Source organism: Phascolarctos cinereus, unplaced genomic scaffold (assembly GCF_003287225.1).
Source record: "Phascolarctos cinereus isolate Bilbo 61053 unplaced genomic scaffold, phaCin_HiC Scaffold_2;HRSCAF=192, whole genome shotgun sequence".
NCBI lineage: Eukaryota > Metazoa > Chordata > Mammalia > Diprotodontia > Phascolarctidae > Phascolarctos > Phascolarctos cinereus.
In genome coordinates this window covers 54,540,966-54,562,178 of record NW_027555625.1, presented here as the reverse complement: position 1 = coordinate 54,562,178, position 21,213 = coordinate 54,540,966, and the positions used below count along the sequence as shown (strand labels likewise).

The window sequence follows — 21,213 nt, the reverse complement described above, 5'->3', positions numbered from 1 at the left end:
AAATGGGTTGTTTATTGAGGGAGGGAGGGAGGGTCGGGGTAGAAGGGGAGGGAAAGACTGTTCTGTTTTGTATCCCCAGTGTGCCTCATCCAGGGATGAACAAACAATTATTATGGAATCAACACAGAAGAGGCCTTTGGCACATAAAGTGAGGTTTTGTGAAATAGAAAAGGACTACAGACAGCAAAATAAACCCATATCTCAACCTAGATAAATCTATGTATTCAATCACCCTGGGGAGAGGGGGAACTCACACAATGTGGTGTACTGCAAGGAGCCCTATACTTAACAATCAGAACAACTACCTTTGAATAGCGGCACTGCCGGTCACTAGACAAGTAGATAGTTTCCTCAATCTACAAAACAAGGATAATACTGCTATTTCCTACCTCGCAGGGTTGCTGTTCGATCAAACAAGGGAATAATATACACAAAGAATTTTGTGCACTTTAAAGTCTAAACTATTATTAACATTGAACCTCCCTGATAGAGCAATGGTGGGAAGATAACAAAAGATACCTCGGGGAAGTATATTCTTCTGAGAAGATATCCCTGATACTTCTGGGATTAGGGCTGTTTTCTAAGATTTATAGTTAAGTCAGCTGAGGAATAGGAGTGGGTACTCGGCTATCAGATGTCTGCACAAACCAGCAGTTCTCACATTTTTTGGTCTCAGGACCTAGATTTAGACTACTAAAAATTATTGAAGACCCCCCAAAATGCTTTTGTTCATATGGGTTATATCTAACAACAGTCACCATATTAGAAATTAAAATGTCTAAGTATTATTATGAAAATATCTTGGGGGGTCTTTTGGGGGGAGGAGGAGGGTGTTGGGGTGTTTCTTTTTCCCCTTAACAGACCTCACGAAAACCATCTCCGGGATTCGAAAGCGCTTACTGACCAACTACCTTCTGAGAACTGCTGGAACACACAGTGAGTACTCACTGACTCTGGAGGGAGAGCTCCAAGAGCCACACTGGCACCGTTCTAGAGACCCAAATACAAAATGGGAGCTAGACCTTGAAGGAAGGGGAGAACCTGGAGAGGCGGAGGGCTTGGGAGATGGGGAAAAACACCAAAGGCCCAGGCCTTTTTGAAGAAGACTCAATAGTGCTTAGTACTGCCTGAACACAGTGAGGAAAAGAAATTAGGGTAGAGCCCATGTTTTTAAGCCTGGGTAACTATCACACTGCCAAAAGAAAATTCAGTGTATTTTGTTATCAAGTGGTAATTTTGAGACCAAGGAAAAAATAAATAGTAAAAGCAAATGAAATATATATGTATGTACATATATTATATTTGTATATATATGTATGTAAATGTATGTGGTGATCAGAAAATAGAAAAAACACGTTAGATTCATGACATAAATAAAGCAACTCTCCAGTAAGTGTTCCCCAACACTCCTGAAAAGCTCTGATACATACAAAAAAAAAAAAAAAGAAAAATAATTCCAGACTCACTGAACTTATCTTGTAAAGCAAAATACAATGTTCAGCATTTACCTAATGCAAGGAGAAAAATGAATTTTTTAAATAGTGGCTGAGATCAACTTGAAAGCAGCCTATGCATTGTGTAAACTCTACCCTTAAATGCTTTTGAAGTTAATTACATTTGCCAGCAACAAAATGTCCTTCCCTCTAGTCATAATTCCATCCTGCTGAGTAAGATGATGATGAAAAGCCGTGTACCAATGCTTCCAGGCTGTGCCTTCTAAGTAAATAATGCATCTTCACATTGTAGGTTGTCAATTCAAGCACTTGGGTTAGTAATACCCTCCGTGGAGGAACACAATGTAGAAAACTGCTCTCTAGATGTCAGGGAACATGTGTGTTTGTTCAGATGAAAGCCATCTGTTTGCCTCAAATTTCTTACCTCAATATACGGAAGCTTTAAGATCTGTGTAATGAAGGAGACATACTTGCCACCCATGACTGATAAAATCATCCAAACAAAAAGGAACATGAATACAACGTCATTCTTACTCCCACATGCTGAATCACTAACAAGTGACTGAAGTTTAAAAAGGCTCTACTGCCAAAGAATAAAGGAAGATCAGCCAAGTTTGAAGCACTGCTCTAGGATGGATATCTGAAGCATATCCGAGGCAAACGAATGCCTTCAAGTCCCTTCTCTCATCTTTAATCTCTTTTGATCTCCTGCCTTTTCCCTTACTGCCTCTTTAAAAACAAAAATCCAGCACGGTACTGCAGAGTGGGCACTAGCTCCAGAACTACAGGACCTAAGCTCCAAGGTCTGGGGGTGAGGCACTGACCCTCCCTGGGCTTCAACTTCCGCTACCATCCCTTCCAGTGGCACATCTACGAGCCTGCGGACCTGCCATCTGATGCCTCAACAACAGCAAAATACTTCTCCCCTTGCACAGCCTAATTCCTCTCCTAGAATCCTTGCATCCACTTCCTCACCTCCTATTTGCTTCTCATTCCCTTAAAATCTGACATCTGATACTAGTGTTCAACCAGGCCCAATGTCTCCAAGGTTACCAACAATTTCTGGATTGCTCAATCCAATGGCCTTTCCTTCATTCTCATCTGTCTTGATCTTTCTGCAGCTTTCAACACTGTGGACTCTGCTCTCCCTTGGCCATGTTCTTCCCCTCTTCATTTTTCTGTGACACTGCTCTCTACTGCCTGTTGGACTGCTCCTTCTCTGTCTCCTTTCCTGAATCAATGTCCATTTCTTGCGCCTGGGTCCAAGCAGATCCCCCATGATTCTGTCCTGTGCCTTCTGCTCTTCTCTGTATATATATACCATCTCTCCTGGGAATCTCATTGGATTTTTGGTTACCTTTATTAAGCTCCTATAGCATTCCACCACCCCCTAGTCAAAAATCACCAATGACTCCTCCTATTGCCTCTTGGATAAAAGACAAACCTCTCAAATTGGTATCTAGCCCCTTTGCAAGTCCATTCCCTTCTACCTTCCCAACCTTATACCGCATGCATTCACTAACAGGCTAGTCCCCTTATACAATACTCCCACAATCATGCTTTCGCACAAGTGGTTCCTTATACCTGGAACGTATGCCCTCCTCACCTATGCCTTACAGAATCCCTGGTTTTCTTCCAAGAGCATCTCGATGTTACTCCCTACATGTGGCCTTTTGGGATCCTCGAAGTTCTTAGCAGTTTCTCTCTCCTAAAATTCCTTGCATTTACTTACTTGTGTCCATATTGTAAGTTCTTGCATCATAAGCATGAGATTCTTACCCAGTGACCAACAAGAGGATATACTATTAGAGAAACTTAATCACAACCACCTAGATATCCCTATTAAAAATTAAACCATAAAACAAAAGGCAGTCGTAGCTCAACAGAGAAGAGATCACATTTTCTCTCTGGAGAGTTAAATGAAGAGCTGGCATTCTACCTTCCTGCAATATATACTTCCTTCTCACTCCTGCCTGGTTAGAGTCCCTCACTTCCTTCAATACTCAGCTTCGCTGACATCTCCTCATCTCCTTCACTGTCCCTGCTGTCTCTCTAAAGGTATCTTCTACCTATTTACTTCTACATAGGTGCATCTCCCTCCCAGGTGAATACAGGGTCCTTCAGGGCAGAGATGGTTTTCTTCTTCCTTCTGTATCCCCACAAAAAACTAGCACCGTACCCTGCACATAGTGGGCACCAAATGTCTGCTGAACTGAACTGAATTCCTTCGAAGCAGACCAGATGTCCCTCCAAACTTTCCTGTCTGTGTACGTTATCACTATTACCTTTAACACCCAGCTTGAAACCCTGGAGGCACTGTGCCTCTACCTCTCTGCTTTATTCTCTAACCAGTCACCAACAAGCACATTTAGAGCCATCTCCACTCCAAACATTCATGTGGACTACCTGTGCCCGCCCTATGGTAGAGCCTTCTGCGCTCGTGCTAGTCTGATCGTCTGCAGTGAGCCACGCTGCACACCCTGCCCCCGTCGTAGGGATGTCCTTTCAGTCCTTTCTGAGCACAAAGGACAACAACAAAGTGGTCACCAGGCCTTAGGGCACCTGCCTTTGAAAGGTCAGAAGATCATGGAACCTTAGAAACCATCTAGTTCTGTGTCCTTGAACAAAGCTACGTCTAAGCCCGTCCAGAGAGTGATCCTCCTTTACCTTTGTCATTCAGAACAACAGGCACCACTCTGGCATAGCTCTCATCAGGAGGAAGGTTTTCCTGAGATGGAACCAAAATCTTCTTTGCAGCTGCCACCAATTCTGCCTAGAACAAGACTAACTCAGCTCTTCCCAGGAGAGCTACACAGCTCTAGTTCTTTCAAGAGACTCTCATATGACACAACTCCAACGGCCTTAACTATGCTGGTGGCCCTCTGCTGAATGCACTCTAATTTAATCAACATCAAATTATAAAAAAAGATCTTAGGGAAGGGTAAATCTATATTTTTATCATACCTCCAGCTTAAATTCCCTAAGTTGGGGGTATGAGTGATAGGGGATGAGGAGGAGCTCACGGCAAATAGCCTCAATTCTCAGCTGAGAGTGTGGTGGGTGGGGAGCAATGGGAGGTTTGATCTACGTCTCATTGAAGATGAGGAGTGATGAAAAGGTTTGCAAGAGTCCTGGTGGAGAACAGAACAGTGAGTTGATAGTAGGGGGGAGTACAGAGGGATTGCCTGGTAGCAGTAAGGGCTCAGTTGAAGCTGTGCAATATAAATGGCCAGGAAAGCGGGGGGGGGGGGGGGAACCAGATTTCAGTGTAATTGACAGATAAAGGGAGTGGGAGAGGGAAAGATTTAGAATAAAAGGAAGTTTGTTGTACTATGGAACAGTCATCCTACAGGGCAGCAGGAGGGGCTCAGTAATGTTTGGTTGAAGCTTTGGAATGAGAGGGCTGAAGATACGGATAAGGAATCGAGAGGTTGGGGGGTGGGCAATGTGGTTGGGATGATGATCTGCAGGGGATCAGAATTACTGGGATGCAGAGGGTATGACCAGTGTGAGAATGTTCCTCATTCAGTGGAGGGTGCCATTCCTCCTCCCAAAGGAAGCCAGAGGCTAGCGTGTGATGACGTGGGAGGCACATGGTCCAGCGATTATCAGGGAGGTCAGGAGGTCCGGCTTCCAGGGGGAGCGTAGCTGCACCCAGAGAAGGAAGTCAGATCTCCACAGCAAGTGAAAGAAGCCCTGCTCTCCATCAACTTCCTCTTCCCCTTCCTTCAAGGGACAGACACAAGAGATGCAAAGCCTGAGGGCAAAGGCAAAGTTGTTCTTTGCACCAGAGGTTCTCCACATTCTGCTTAGGAGATTGGGCAGGCAGCAGGAGGCAGAAGTTGCCTTGGGCTGACACAGAGGGAAGGTGTTGCTTTGGGGTGGGCGAAAGATGCCTGTGTGGGCAGGCCCTTGCCACCTTCCCTCCGGGGGACACAATGCATCACATCCATGTGATGGATGGAAGGCCAAGGTGTGATTAGAGGAAGGTTTGGCTCTTCTCATCTGAGGAGCCTGGAAATCCAGCAGCCTCAGAAATGGTGGACTCCTTGGGGGGGGGGGGGTGGCACCAGGTACTCAGCCCAGCAGGAGAAGGAAGGTGCGAGGTGGGCAGCTGTACTCTATTCTGGCCAAGTGAGACTCCCATCCGGGTGCTGTGTTTAGTTATGGAACGATGCTGATTAACTAGAGTGCATCCAGCAGAGGGCCACCAGGATGCTTAAGGCCCTTGGAATTGTGTCATATGAGGAGGGTCTCTTGAAAGAACTGGAGCTGTGTAGCTTTCCTGGGGGAAGCTGGGTTAGTCTTGTTCTAGGCAGAATTGGTAGCAGCTGCAAAGAAGATTTTGGTTCCATGTCAGGAAAACCTTCCTCCTGATGAGAGCTATGCCAAAGTGGTGCCTGTTGTTCTGGATGATAAAGGTAAAGGCCTGACTGGAGGTCTTCAAGAAGAGGATCACTCACTGGACATGCTATTAGACATAACTTTGTTCAGAGACACAAGACTAGCTTCTGACCTTTCAAAGGAAGGTGCCCTAAGGCCTGGTGAACACTTTGTTGTTGTCCTTTGTGCTCAAAAAGTAAAAAATTAAAGTACCTTTATAGTATGTTTGGAAATATTTGTGAATTCCCAGAATAACAGCTATAACTATAATAAGTCACAAAAATAAGTTTTGATGCTAAATATAAATAATTTTTAATTGGCTGTGGTTTAAAATCATTTATGCTACTATTCTATCACATTTGCCAAGAAAACTCAGAATTAAGCATTTGGACAACCATATTCCCTTCCTTGGGCTGTTACATGAACACACACAATTGAGTGTTTTAATGGGTGTTCAAAAAAAATTTACACACAAAACAGGCTATAATATCATTGACAAAGAAGGTATGCTATGAAAAATATAAAGGGAATTTACACAAACAGAATACAAATGGCCATCCCCTGATAAATAACACTCAAAAGTTTTACAAAAGGGAAATGGCAGAGTCTAAACAGTCATCTGAAAACAGACAGTTTGGAGGCTTCTGACCTCGTACCCTGCATGCAAATTGGCAAAGATGATGAAAAACAGGAACAGTCAGTGATGGAAAGGGAGTGAGGACAGGCATGCTAATAACCTGTTGGTAGAACTGTGAACTGATTCACCCTTCTGAAAGTCCATGTTCATGAAAAATAACAAACTGTCCATGTCCATTCCCTTTGACCCATTGATCCCACTTAACTGGGCAAATATCCCAAGAAAATAAATACAGAAACCAAGGTCCAATATATAACAAAATATTCACAGCAGGACACTTTCTGTTAGCAAAGGGCTAGAAGAAAAGTAGGTATCCATCAACTGAGGAATGGTCTTAAAAAAACTCTGGCATATCAATGTAATGGACATTAACAGGAAGGAAGAAATGATGAATTCAGAAAAACATGGAAAGATTTAGATGAACTGATTCACAGGGAAACAGAACCAAAAGTAATTAGTCAACAAGCACTGATTAAAGCCCTACTAGATACCAAGCACTGTGCTAGTCACTGGGGATACAAAGAAAATTTAAACCATCCCTGCCCTCTCAGGAAAAACAACATATACACATACATGTACATACTAAACATACAAAGTAAATGCAAGGCAATCTGGAGATGGGGATGGAGAGGACAGAAGCACTCACTAGTTGGCTGGGAGACGAACTCATATAAGATGTGGATGATGAGCTGAGAGCAATATATTAACAATGTTAATGAAAAAGAGCAATAAAAGAATTCTTGAGTAATTGAAAAACCAATAGTGAGATGTGCAGATGACCGTAAAAACTAAAATGGACAATCTGGATAACATCAATATGAAAAGGATTTGCAAGAGCAAAATCAATGCATGACCTTTATAAGTGAAATAGTGAACTAGGGACCATATTTACATAATTTTCTCTGCTAATAGTGATATCAAAAATATACAGATACAAATACGTAAGAAGAGCCATTCTCCAACAGATAAATGGTAAAAAAAAAATGTTAACTGGCAATTTTCAAAAGAAAAAACTCAAGCTTTGAATGCCCATATAAAAATTGCTCCAAATCACTAATAAGAGAAATACAAGTTAAAATAATTCTGAAGCTCCACCTCACATCCATCAGATAGGCAAAGCTGACAAAAGCAGAAAATGACAGTCGCCTGGTAAGGACAGGCATACTAATGCACCGTCAATAGAGCTATGAACTGGTCCCACCATTCTGATAACCCATTTGGGAACAAACTGAAAAAATCACTGCACCGAATACTCCTGAACCTACTCTCAACACGACTAGGCACAGACACCAAAAGAGGTCACGTCGTTGTTGTTTTTGTTGAGTCGTGTCCAACTCTTCATGACCCCATCTGGGGTTTTCTTGGCAAAGACACTGGAGCGGTTTGCCATTTTCTTCTCTGGCTCATTTTACAGATGATGCAACTGAGGCAAACAGGGTGAAGTAATCAGCCCAAGGTCACACCGGAATTCAAACTCATGAAGATGAGTCTTCCTGAGTCCAAGCCCAGTGCTCCAGCCACACTGAGCCACCTAGCTGCCCCTAAAAAGGGCCAAAGCCAGAGGAGAAGAACACATGCATACAAAAATATTTATAATCGCCTTTTTTGGTAGAGAAAACAACTGGAAATAAAAGTGGGTGTCAATTAAAATGGGATGGCCCAACAAATCACGGTTTATGAATATAATGGAATATTAATGCCTCATAAGAAACCTGTATGAACCAATGTAGGGGAAAGTGAGCCAAACCAGAACAATTTACAGAATGACGATAATGTAAAGGAAAACAACTTTCAAAGACTTGGGAATTTTGATCAATGCAATGACACCAATCATGGCTTCAGAAGACTGACTCCTCACCTTTTGAAAGAGAGGTAATAAACAAATGTGGAATGAGCTATACATTTTCAGATATAGCCAAGGTGTTGATTTGTTTTACTTAACTAGATTTAAATGTTAGAAATAAGAGATGGGGAAGGGGTGGAAGTGGGGGGAAGGTAAGAGAACCGGCAGGGAGTAATAGTGATGCCCCACCCTACCCACCAAAAAAGCAAAGACCATTAATAAAACATTTAACAAATACACAGAAAAGGAGACACAAAAACAAGAATTTTACTTCTATCCTGTTCAATTTAATATGGACTTTAAAAAAAGACTCTACATAACAGTTCAGCTTCATATATGATCACCTGTTCTGCTCTTCTCTGTATAGTGAAATATTCCTATTTGTTGATTTTAAGTTCATCATAATAAAAAAAATAATGGAAAAGATCATCGCAGTCAAAGTCAGTTAAAAGACATCAATTAAGCAACTACTATTTGCCGGGCCTGGGACCCATGAGGACACAGTGCTGTCCAGTTGTCAGATGCAGCCCTCCTGTTTACTGGATGGTTTTGCTAACTCTTAAAAAGGAGGATTTCAGTGGGGTGGGGAAACAAAACTAACCACTGAAAAAAACAAAAGGGGCACCTAGATGGTACAGTGGATACAGCACCAGCCCTGGAGTCAGGAGGACCTGAGTTCAAATCCAGCCTCAGACACATAACACTCACAAGCTGTGTGACTTCTGGAAAGTTGCTTAACCCCAACTGCCTCATCAAAAAAAAAAAAAGACAAAATATTTGAGGGACCAAAAAAAAAAAAAAGCAATGGCTTTGTCACCAGGGAATGGAAGAACTATCTAAAAGTGGAACGCTCTGCCACGTTCACTTTAGGGTACAAGATGTTCCAGGCCTGATGATATCCTAGGGCATATGTTATAGAGAGCTAATGAGGTCTTTTCCAAGTATGAAAGTCTCAGATTCTATGAACTGTGGTAGATGAGTGTTACTGACAGCGAGAAATGAATCTTGCATGTAAGGAACCAAAACACAGTAAGTCACATAACTGATGTAGAATCATGTAAGAACTTGGGACAACAACATACAAAGTGACTGCAATGATATAAATGAAAAGAACTCCGAGTAAGTCTGATGACAAATGATAGAACCTATTTCCTTGATTCTGGCACTGAGGTGAGGAATATTGCACAGACTGTCACAAGAGGTTCAAGGGTCAGTTGGTTTTGCATAACTGTTTTTCACTGATATCAGGAAGAGTTCAATGACCAGGGAGGCCAGGCCATACCTATAAATGACTCAGATACAAAAACAAAGAGCATCAATAAAGGGCTCTTTTTTAATGACTGAGGGCAGGGGGAGAGGAGACACAGACAAGCACCAATTAAGCACCTACTAAGTGCTAGGCACTCTGCTAAGCACTTCACAAACACCTCACTGGACATCATTCTCATCCCTGATCACACAGCTGGTACTTTCTGAAAACACGAAGCCTAATAAATGCTCACATCAAACATCTCACTCCACCCTCACAAGAGCCCTGGCAGGTAGATGCTATTATTATCTCCAATTTACAGATGATGAAATGGAGGGAAAAAGAGTTAAATGATGTGCCAGGGTCCCACAGCTCTATCTAAAACTCAGGTCTTCCTGACTCCAGGCCCAGCACTCTGTACACTATGATACACATACCAAAGCAAGGTCTCATCTGCGCTGAGAGTTTCTTCTATCAATGAAATCTCAGCTTCAGCCATCTCTAAACCCTCTCCCATCCCCCAATCAATGAGTGATACTTTACATGACAACAGCACCTTTCCTTCCAACTTGTCTCACTTATTTTCCAGAAATGAAATCTCTCCTCTCCCCATCATAAGTTTGAAAAGGCTCTTGAAAAGTTAGCAGTTCATCTAGACTTGGCCTATAGAAGAGAGAAAAATCAGGTGAAGTACAATGATACAGGCTGGTCTACATGACCTCTGAACATACTGGTCAGTGGCTTTTCTCTTCATTTACTATATGCACTGTAAAGAAAAATTCTGAAGTTTGCCAACAACAGCAAAATCTACCTTATTTCATATATACACAAGATAGCTTTGCATTTTTCATCCAGATAAAAAGCATGATGATAATTACACATTTCCTATTTAGTCATCAACAGAGATCAGTATCATAGGAAAACAGAATTTCTGACTTATACACAACTAATTTAGATGGAAACTCTGGTGTCCTGGATAAAAATAAAGACTAAAAATTTTAGAATTTAAAATATAACTTTCCTCTTCAGCTAAAATATTTCACAAATATTATTGTGAGAATGCTGAAAACATCCATCCCTCACATAAGATATAAACAAGTTCTAGTTACATTTTATAAATGGAAAAGCTGAAGCTGAGAGACATTAAGCAAGTTATACAACACTGAAATTCTAGCATTGATTCTACTCTCTCAGGCTCTATCTACAGGGGAACTTTGCTTAAGAATCACTGGAAAGTCTGCTTTCTGTTCCCTTTTATTGTTTAAAGCCACGGCTGGACTTTTTTAAGCACCTCAATCTTTGTTAGCCATTCAACGGATATGTTTAAGTTTCTCTGAGTTAAAGCTGACTGTAACACTTCCAAAAGTGTTCAGTAAATTGTTAGGCATCAACCAAAATAAATCAAGTCACGGTCACAGACAAAACATACTTGGCTTATACTCTCAGAACACTGAAAAATGATTGCTTATTTATAGAGCTACAAACAAGTTGTTGCAAATGTTCTCTTACCAAAGGAAATATGTTTCAGAAAAAGTGTTTGCTTACTCTTAAAAATCATCCTTATTTCTGAAAGATGACAAATGTTATCTTGTGCTGTGCCTTTCCCAACACACAAAGTCACTTTCTCAAATGGAATTACCCTGCACTGAATACACAATGGCTAATCTGAAAAGCATCGCCATCACAACTACATATCCAGCATATTACTGCACCTGGTATGTTGTAGGCATTCAATAAATGCTTGTTGACTTGACAGCCTCCCCTCTTCTTACACACTTACACACACACACAGCCTTTAATTTCCCCCTTCTCTCTTGACATACAGTCAACCTAACGGATCCAAACTGTTGAAAATGTTGTAATGCTAAGGTTGGGTTTTAGCTTGATTTGTTCTTTAAAAAAAAGGATTTAGCCCATATGTATGTTCTACAAATAAGTCTAAGATAATGTTCATAAGAAGCCTAAAAAATTGAATTCAAATTGGCTAAATATTAAAATTAAGAATTCTGAAATCATCCCTCTCCTACACAGCACTACGTAAAAATACAGGTGTTCTGCTGCCTCCTGAAATTGAACCAATACCCAGAATTCCTTGGTAGCAAAATAAGACAAATTAAAAGAGTCTCTCTTTCCCTATTTCTATTTGGCTTCTTTAAAAAAATTGCTAATTAAAAAGCCCTAACCAAGGCTTCCTTTAAGTCCCAAATAAAATCCTACCGTCTACAGGAAGCTTTCTCCAACTCCCTTAATTCTAGCACCTTCCCTGTTAATTATTTCACATATATATATGAAATATGAAACATATCCCGCATGCACTTAACGAGTTTTCTTTGTTTATATGTTTGCATACTGTCTCCTCTATTGGATTATGAGTTCTTTGAGGACAGGGAAGTCTTTCCAGATCCCCCTCAATTCCGGTGGCTTCCCTCTCCTGATTACCTCCTAATCATCTCTGCCTCCTTTTGTATCCCCAAGACCTACTAGGTGCTTAATAAATGTTTATGGATTGATTGTGCACAACTCAAATTTACTAATTTCTTATCCACAATTAAGATACCATCTTTTAAAAACAAAGATGATTCTACTGATAATATTATCCATGTATGAACTTGAAGTTGTTTTCACAAGAGTTATGCTAGCCTCATACATTTTCATTCAGCCTTGCTAAGAGGCACACATTTGGGCTACTCTGACCAGCTTAACCTGACACCAGCAGAAACATTACATCTAAAATAAAAGATGAGAGGGGCAACAGGGTGGTGCAGTGGATAGAGCTCCCATCTTGGAGTTAGGAGGACCTGAGTTCAAATCCAGCCTCAGACACTTGACACTTACTAGCTGTGTGACCCTGGGCAAGTCACTTAACTCCCATTGCCACACTGAAAAGTAAAATAAAAGATAACACTCCAGGCTGAGAGCAATAAAATCAGAGTTTATTTTAGCAAGATGACCCATAGAACTGGAACAATAATTCCCTATTTACATCAATATTCTCTCTTATATAAATGCATATAAATCCAGGCATAATTGTCACCTGTCCAATTTTGATTTCAACAGATTACCACATTCCTAGAGTCATCCATTCCCGGATTAACAGTTCTCAAGACTTTTCCCTGAGCCCAAAAATTCCTAGTTATGCCTTTAAAGGGGCTAGAACCTTCCTCAAGTTGTGTCCTGCTTCCTATATCTAGCAAGATCCAATGTGCTAGGGAAGTTGTGTTTAATATCTTATCAGATTTTGTCTGATATATACACCAAAAGAAGAAATTATCTGTAGGAAGTCAACATCTTACAGCTTTGACAATGTAAACAAAGCATATTTTAAAAAAAACAAACCCAGTATTCTCCAAATCTCAAAGGTGGAGGGAACACCAGAGATCTAATCCACCCCTGAGCTTCAGTCCGTGGGCAAAAGAAAAGGTGTTTTTTTTTCCCTGGTTTCATTTTTAAATGTTGAAAGAATATATTTGGAGTTAGACAATTTCATCCTGCACTGTCATTTTCATGGAATCAACAGGGTACTTAGTCAACAACACACAACACTGAGAAGCCAGCATATTCCATCCACTCTTTCCATTTCATTACTACTCCTATCTTCTTCACCACTCATTCCCCTCACAGCCCCTGGACCTGGAAATCACAGAATTTGGGGTCCTTGAGACACACACGGCACTTCATAGCCTTCCCCTCAACACCCTTAGGGCATCGCTGTTCCCTCTACAAACTGCCTTCCCCTTGGTGAAGGAGCATTCATTCCCCTCACAGCCCTTGAACCCCAGAATCTGAATTTGGGAGTCAGAAGGTTCCATCTAGAACAACACATCCTGGAAAAGGATCCCATCATAACTACGTGTCCAGCACATTACAGTGCCTGGTATGTTGTAGGTATTCGATAAACGCTTGTTGACCTGACATGACAGCTTCCATCTCTCTCTCTCTCTCTCTCTCTCTCTCTCTCTCTCTCTCTCTCTCTCTCTCTCTCTCTCTCTCTCTCACACACACACACACACACACACACACACACAGAGCGCCTTCAATGCCCCCCTTCTCTCTACACTGGTCCTGCAAGGCCTCACGATGCCTCCTAGTGACTTCTCCCTCAGAGGGCCCTGTAATTTAATTCACACTCACAATCACACAACACAAGGTCCTGTGATTTTCATTCCTTCTTACACACACTATAGGAAGTCTTTCCAGATCCCCCTCAATTCCGGTGGCTTCCCTCTCCTGATTACCTCCTAGTCATCTCCTATCTATATAGGTCCAGAGTCCACAGTGGTTTTTTAGGTCGTCTCCCACCTCCAGGGCAGGGCCCCTCTTTGGCCTCTTTTGGTATCCCCAGCTCTTAGCATATGGCAGAGTAGGCGCCTAATAAACGCTGATTGACTGACACATGGCCTTACCAAGTTTCCCCCTTCCCCTCCCCTGCACACAAACACCCGAGCCTACCTTAAATACACTCACTCCCCCCTCCCCTGCACACACATATACATACATATTCGCCCCTCCCTTGCACACTCACTCCTCCTCTACAAACACATATACAAACTCTCTCCCCCTCCCCTGCACACACATATACACGTACATATTCGCCCCTCGCACACTCACTCCTCCTCTACAAACACACACAAACTCTCTCCCCCTACCCTCCATACAGTCCCCCTCCCTTGAACATTCACTACCTCTCTTGCGCACATACGCCCCCCTCCTGCACACATACAGACTCACCCTTCTCTCGCACACACACCGCCCCCTCTCCCTTGCACATACACTGGCTCTCCTGCGCACACACACACACACTCCCTCCCCCTCCCTTGCACACCTCCCCCTGCCCCATACACACACTCCCTCCCCTGCACGCACGCCCCCGGCCCGCTCACCCTCCCGGCAGCGCCTCCTCCAGATGGTGTCCGTGTTGAGGATGCGCCGGAACTTGGTGCAGACCTGGGCCAGGCTGGGCAGGTCGGTGCCGGGCAGGGAGGCGAAGATCTCCACCAGGAGCTCGGGAGGCAACTCGAGGAGTGAGCAGCGCGCCGGGGCCGCTGGGGGCTGCGGGGCCTGCGGGCAGGCCGAGGCAGAGGCCGGGCCCCCAGAGCCTCCTGCGCCCGCCGGGCCCCCAGTCGCCAGGCTCGCCCCCGGGTCCCCCGCGGCTCCGCAGGCTCCCGACGGCTTCGGCATGGCCGGGGCGCCCTCGATCCTCTCCTCCTCCGGGTCCGTGTCGGGCTCGCTCTCGGCCGCCGCCCCCGCCGCTTCAGCCGAGCCCTTGCGCTGCTGCCGCCTCCGGCAGCCCCGGGACTGACCCACCCCACAAAGCCGGGCACACACCGCCATCCCGGCTCCTGTGTGACGGGGCCCCCACGCCCCCGCCCCCGCCGCTGCCTCCGCGCACGCGCGCGCCTGCGCTGCCGCGCCGCGCAGCCGCCCCTGCCACCCCCGCCGGGGCGGAGTCGGCCCCGGCCTTGGCCAATGCCGCCACACGCCCGAGCGGGCACGCGCTCGCACTCCCGCCTCCCCGGCCTTGGCCCCGCCCCCTATCCTTCTGCCCCTCCTTCCGATGAGGCCAGGCCCCGCCCCCTCTCTTTCCCCGTGTGACGACACAGCTGGCACGCCTGTCCCCCGAAGCCACGCCTCGGTCCTCTCCAATCGCCGGGAGTCCAAAACTGGCTCTTTAAAGGCACTCCCCGCCCCAGGGGTCTAGGTCCCGCGGCTCCCGGGGTACTGCGCTTGCGCTGAGTGAAGCTGGACGAGCCGAGATTTCCACCCGCAGCAGCAGCTGCTCCCCTCAGGGTCTTTAGAGCTCCCATGCGCCACAGGACGTCAACAAGCATTTATTAAGTGACTACTGTGTGCCAGGTGCAGGGTATGCAAGTACAATGAATGAAACAACCCCTGCTGCAGGGAGCTAAGGCATCTATTAAGCACCCACCGTGTGCCATTGACTGAGTGTACAAGCACCATGAATGAAAGGAGCTTAAAAACATGTTAAGCACCTACTGTGTGCCAGGCTTGGGGTCTCTTAAGTACAACGAATGGAACAAAAATCCCTGCTCCGAAGGAGCTGACATTGTAATTGGGGCGAACAAACAAAGGCGTACAAAGGCATACTCGGCATAAGTACAAAGTCAGAGCTGGGGCCCGTGGACTATGTGGACGACTGTACTGTACGAGATGGGTTTCCTTTGCAGCCCAATGCATTTAAAATGTAATCCTGAGACGTCTGTGACCTCCTTGACAGCCTTTCTTTGTCTCCCCAATGCACTTAGTAGGCGCTTAATTGTTGACTCGACTTGTAAAGGGGGACGGGGATATTTCGCACACGCACCGACAAAGGAATCCAAGATACAAAAGCAGTTCAGAATCACCAGCACCACCACGCCTTCATTATCCATAAGAGGAAACAGGCCCAGAGGCAGGAAGTGACAGCTCCCTGCTGCGCTCACAACCGCCCCCAAGATTTTGCAGTGCAGGGCTCTGTCTGCTTTGGCTATCCTTCCTGTACCTTGGCCAGCCTATCTTGTTACATTGCAGCACCCAGCTCCCTGCCCGGCACCGAGCCAGAGCTGGGCAGTGTAATTTCCACTTAGGAAAGGCGATGGGGGGGGTGAGGGAGGAGACAGGGAGTTCTCTCTTTCCTTAACCCTAAAGGCGCCAGGTTTTGCTATGATAATATAGAGAAAACAAGAATTCGCTTTCCCAACTCAAACCTCGTTTCTTCCAGCTCAAGCAGCATCGTCCTTTAACGTCCCTTCAAGATTGGTTCTAAAATAACCCAGGGAAGTAAAATGGTTGAAAAACTGATCGTGGATGCCCCGTGTGAGGATCGAACTCACGACCTTCAGATTATGAGACTGACGCGCTACCTACTGCGCTAACGAGGCTCCTTAGCAACCACTCCCATGAAAGGGCTTTTGAATAAATTTATGAGCCTAGCAGCTGGATTTCTTTTATTCCTTCTTTTCTTTCTGCACTATTTGAAATATATATGTTCCCAATTTTTTTTAAGAAAAGACTAGATTCGAACTTTTAAAATCAATTAAAACCTCCCAGGCGTTAAAAACGCATTCCTTGAATTAAACTGTCAGTATCTTTAGGCTCCAAAGCAATAAAACTAAAAGTGAAAGAAACCAGGTTCCAATTTGCCATCACGTTCTTCTGGGTGGGTATCCGTCTCCATTGTAGAAATCCATTAATAATTTTATAGCTATTAATTATTATAAAATCTATGTAGAATGCAGGTAATATACTTCTCGCAGGATGCAAGTGCTCATTAAATGCTGTTTTAACTCAATAGCTGGCTCTGTTAGCTGCAGACTGTTCTTTCGCCTTTAAAAAAAATAAATTCGTGGACACCCTTCTCTTCTTTTGAAATCCAATTTACCGCCGCCATCAATTAAGTCCTCTGCAGCTGATGCCCAGTGGTTGCAGGGCTCGCTCTAGATGCACCTTAGATAACAAAATTTTTTGAATGATCCTTTGGATTTGAAGAAAGGAGATGATAAACATTTCCTCTTCCTTAATACATTGTATCCTATTTTAAACCTAGGTATGTTTTACATGATCCATTTTCCAGTTCATGCAAATTAATTTTTATTTTTTATTTTTAATAAAGTGTTCTATATTTATATAATATATAATTTTATATACTACATATAATTTTATATACTTTATTTTTCCAATTACTCATAAAACCAATTTTTAGCCTTTTTTTATTTTGAGTTCCAAATTCTCTCCCTCCTTCCCTCCCTTCCCTCTCCCTGAGACAGCAAGCAATTTGATATAGGTTAGACATGTGCAATTATACGAAATCTATTTCCATTAAATTAATTTTTTAAAAAACTTAAGATCAAATAATGATAGAATTGGAGATGATTTCTAAAAATCTCTTAAGCTCTCATAGACTACCATTCCAAGATTCTAAATCTAGTTTTTCTAAAACTACCAATTTTCACAGATATTCTAATAGAATTATGTCTACCAAGACAGTAAACACACTCTGCCTCACCCTAACAGCAGCAGCTTCGAAATAGCTCCAGCTTTTCAAAATTACAAAAGACAGTTATAAAACAGTGCTACCTGCTAGGAAATAATTTTATTTTGTTTTTCTCATATTTTGATATTTCCTTCTTAGCATGTGAGTTAGACTGTTAAATCAACCAGTCAAGCTGGTTTTTGCAGCCATTTGGGGAATGCACTTTGATTAGCCTTTGTCCAGTTATGAAACATAAATAAATATAAAGCAGATTTTATAATGATCTATGTTTACTTCCAATAGAACTCTTACAGATACTTTATCAGGCTTTGATTAAATGACACCATGTACCAATATATGTGTGTATGTGTTTGTGTGTGTATATATGTGTATACACACACATAAACACATACATACATATCTACAGACATAGATGTGTATACATCTGTGCATACATATGTGCATATATTGTATGTATGTATGTATATACATAAGTGTATGTATATACATATTGTATTATGGTGTTGTACATATATGCACACAGAAATGTATATGCACCTGTAAAACGATGCCTCCCACATAGAACTTAATAATTGTCCAGAACTTTATATATGTACATATACACAGATTATTCTATAATTTATAGAAATAAACCCACATAAATTCTTGGCAATTATTGAAGCTCTATGTATGTGAGCTATCACTATTAATAATAATCAATCAATATCTAAATAATATATTGTTGCATTATATTAATATATCTTAATATATTATATAATAATACATAATGACACTAATAATAACAACAACCAATTATTAATAATAATCAATCATTTATTAAGCACCTACTATGTGCCAGGCACTGTGCTAAGTGCTGGAGATACAAAAAGAGGTAAAAGACAGTCCCTGTTCTCAAGGAGCTTACAATCTCATAATAATGATGATGATGATGATGATGATGATTTCTCAAATACAGGCTTGTTCATTAAATATTAAAGCTGGAAGGGACCTTAAAGGCCATCTGCTCTGATTACCTCATTTTATGGTACTCCAAGTGCCCTCATGAATTCTTTATAATGTACATTATGTTAGTGTCTCAACCACAACAGCAACTCTGATCACCAAAAAGCTAAAATCACACACACACACACACACACACACACACACACACACACACTCTCTCTCTCTCTCTCTCTCTTCTCTCTCTCTCTCTCTCTCTCTCTCTCTCTCTCTCTCTCTCTCTCTCTCTCTCTCTCTGGAAGCAAGAATACATTAGTTTTCCATTCTAGTTTCATCTTTTCCAGTAAACCAGTTTTGTAACCTTAGACAAATCCTTTTACCTCCCCAGTCCTCATCTTGAATATAGGGGATTGGAGTAGATGCTCTCTAAAATCTCTTAAAGTCCTAATACTCTGCAATTTTATGATTTTCAAGATTATAATGGCCAGCCTTCCTAGTCTACTAACCAATGAGTATGTTTAATGGGAAACTTTCCATGAATAAACACAATGAACAAGATTCAACAGGAGAACAATGGAGGGGGTTCATCTCATGACAATCGCTCTGTATTTAAATAGATCATCACATGATGATTTAATAATCTTTCTCTTCCCTTTCTGTGTAGAGGAGAGATTTTTTTTACCAGACTTTGTTCCTCCTTTCCTTTTAAGCCTGTCTTTCCATGAAAACCTTACTTTCATCTTTCTTTCACCTTGATTTATTTATCTCTTCTCTTTAAAATATTTTTTATTCAATTCATCTCTTACTCTTGTGTATGGAATGACATACATTTTTATAGCCCACTGAATCTCAGAGATTCATCAGAACCAGGGAAATGTTTAGGCGTTTTAGAGCTAATATTTAGGCCCTGCCCCACAATTGCTTCTTGTCATGACCCCACTATATCAGGCTAATACAGAAGATAGTTTGGGGCTATGTCAGGGTCTACTGTGCAAAACTGGATCTTGCCAATCAGGTGAAGAATTTTATTGCTCTAAGGACAACCTCAATGTCTTTCATCTCTTACGCCTCTTCAGGGAGGCTTGGGAATACCAGTAGACAGGATCACTCATGAAGTTTAAAGAGTAGATGTGAGTGCAGGAGGACAGTAAGCTTTTGCCCTGAAGTTTGGACAAAATGCAGTACAAAAGGCAGAATTTCTTTTTCTTTTTCTTTTTTTTTCAGTTGGCATACATACATAATAAAGGACAAGGGAGTTAACAGCTCTGGACTTCCCCATTTCATTCAACTGCTGTTCTTGAATGTTAGAAGCAAGATGAGCATCAAACCCCAAGCCTCCACACAGCTGCTGAGGAGTCATGGGGAGGCTCCATCAACTCAAGTATTTAGGGAATACAGAATCTCCATCACGGGTTTAATAAGAACTACACGTAATTTTCCAATTCTAAGTCAGATAGATGTCTGAGACTATGACTTTGAATCAGCACCAGACACAGGAAGTTCAAAAGAATAGATCTAATGTTAGCCTGGGGACATTCTACTTGCTTTTGTCAGCCATCCTAAGCTAGCTGTGGTAGCTCATATCCTCGGCTAAGGACTATAAACATTGTCAGCCTGCCCTTGTCAGGGAGAGGTTTTGTTAAGTCACTGTACTTTAAGCAGATGCGAGCTGACTCCAGAAGATGGCCCTGAAGAGCTGAAGCCTAGGTGGTAGCAGAGAGAATTTTGATGAGTACGATAACACAGGGGAGGCTCAGTAGTGACCAACATGATGCCATCACCAGAGAGCCTTGGCACCTGCGTAGTGTCAGAAATACCAATCGCCCTAGCCATGAAGTATCCACGTTCCTGGTCACATGCATCTCTTAAAGGCATCAGAAAGAATATAATATTTGGAGTTAAAGAATTTGGGTTCCAATCAGCGACCTCTGCCATTTACTATCAGTATGACCTTAGACAAGTAATTTAACTTTTTGGTAGAGGAAACTGAGTCACAGAAAGGTTAAGTGACTTCCTCAAGGTCACAGCTATTTAAGTGTCTAAGGCTAGATTTGAACTCAGATGCCTAATGCCACTTCCAGCTATAAATCTATAGCTCTCCAATCCTATTAGCTTCCATGTGTATTCCCTCATTTATTGATTTCTCCAAAGATGAAGTGGATAGAGTGCTGGGCACAGAGGCAGGAACTTTTGAGTTCAAATACAACCTCAGACATTTACTCTCTGTGTAACCCTGGGCAAGTCAGTTAACTTCTATTTTCCTGAGTTTCCACAACTGCAAAATGGGGATAATAATAGTACCTAAATTTCAAGACTGTTGTTAGGATCAAATGAAATAATATTTGGGGGGAAAAAAGCATTTAGCACAGTGCCTGCCACATAGCAGGTGCTGTATAAATACTTATTCCCTTCTCTTCCCCTCCCCACACTAATGGTGTGCTAACCTAAAAGAAAGAATGTACCTCATAGGGGAGATAGGAGTATTTCTTGTTATCTTATTTATAAAGCTATTTTATAAAAGTCTTTTTTTTTTTAACTAATATGCCCTCTGGGTAGCTGGTAAAAGTAAGCAAGTGGATGTAAGCCTGTGGACTATGGTCTACAGTAGATTACAACCCACTAGAACTTGGGGTAGCTTTTCTGGGAATCAACGTGGGAGAAATGTCCCACGTGTTACATTTTGGGGTTCTATTCCAGCTACCTATTTTTTGTTATCCT

The 21,213-nt window shown here is 42.5% G+C and overlaps 1 protein-coding gene and 1 non-coding gene across 3 annotated transcripts in view; both read right to left on the bottom strand.

The window, feature by feature from the left end:
- The window catches only part of FBXO31 (F-box protein 31), a 63,224-nt gene extending 48,297 nt beyond the window's left edge, over positions 1 to 14,927 (bottom strand). For both annotated transcript variants that reach the window (XM_020989210.2, XM_020989211.2), the window contains exon 1: positions 14,447 to 14,927. In XM_020989210.2, coding sequence (XP_020844869.1) covers positions 14,447 to 14,897 — 451 coding nt within the window. In that variant the 5' untranslated portion in view covers positions 14,898 to 14,927. The remainder of the gene's footprint in view (positions 1 to 14,446) is intronic.
- A 1,444-nt stretch (positions 14,928 to 16,371) lies between these two features.
- Positions 16,372 to 16,444, bottom strand: TRNAM-CAU (transfer RNA methionine (anticodon CAU)). The gene has a single exon. It is a non-coding gene; the product is annotated as a tRNA-Met (tRNA).
- Positions 16,445 to 21,213: the final 4,769 nt, after the last annotated feature.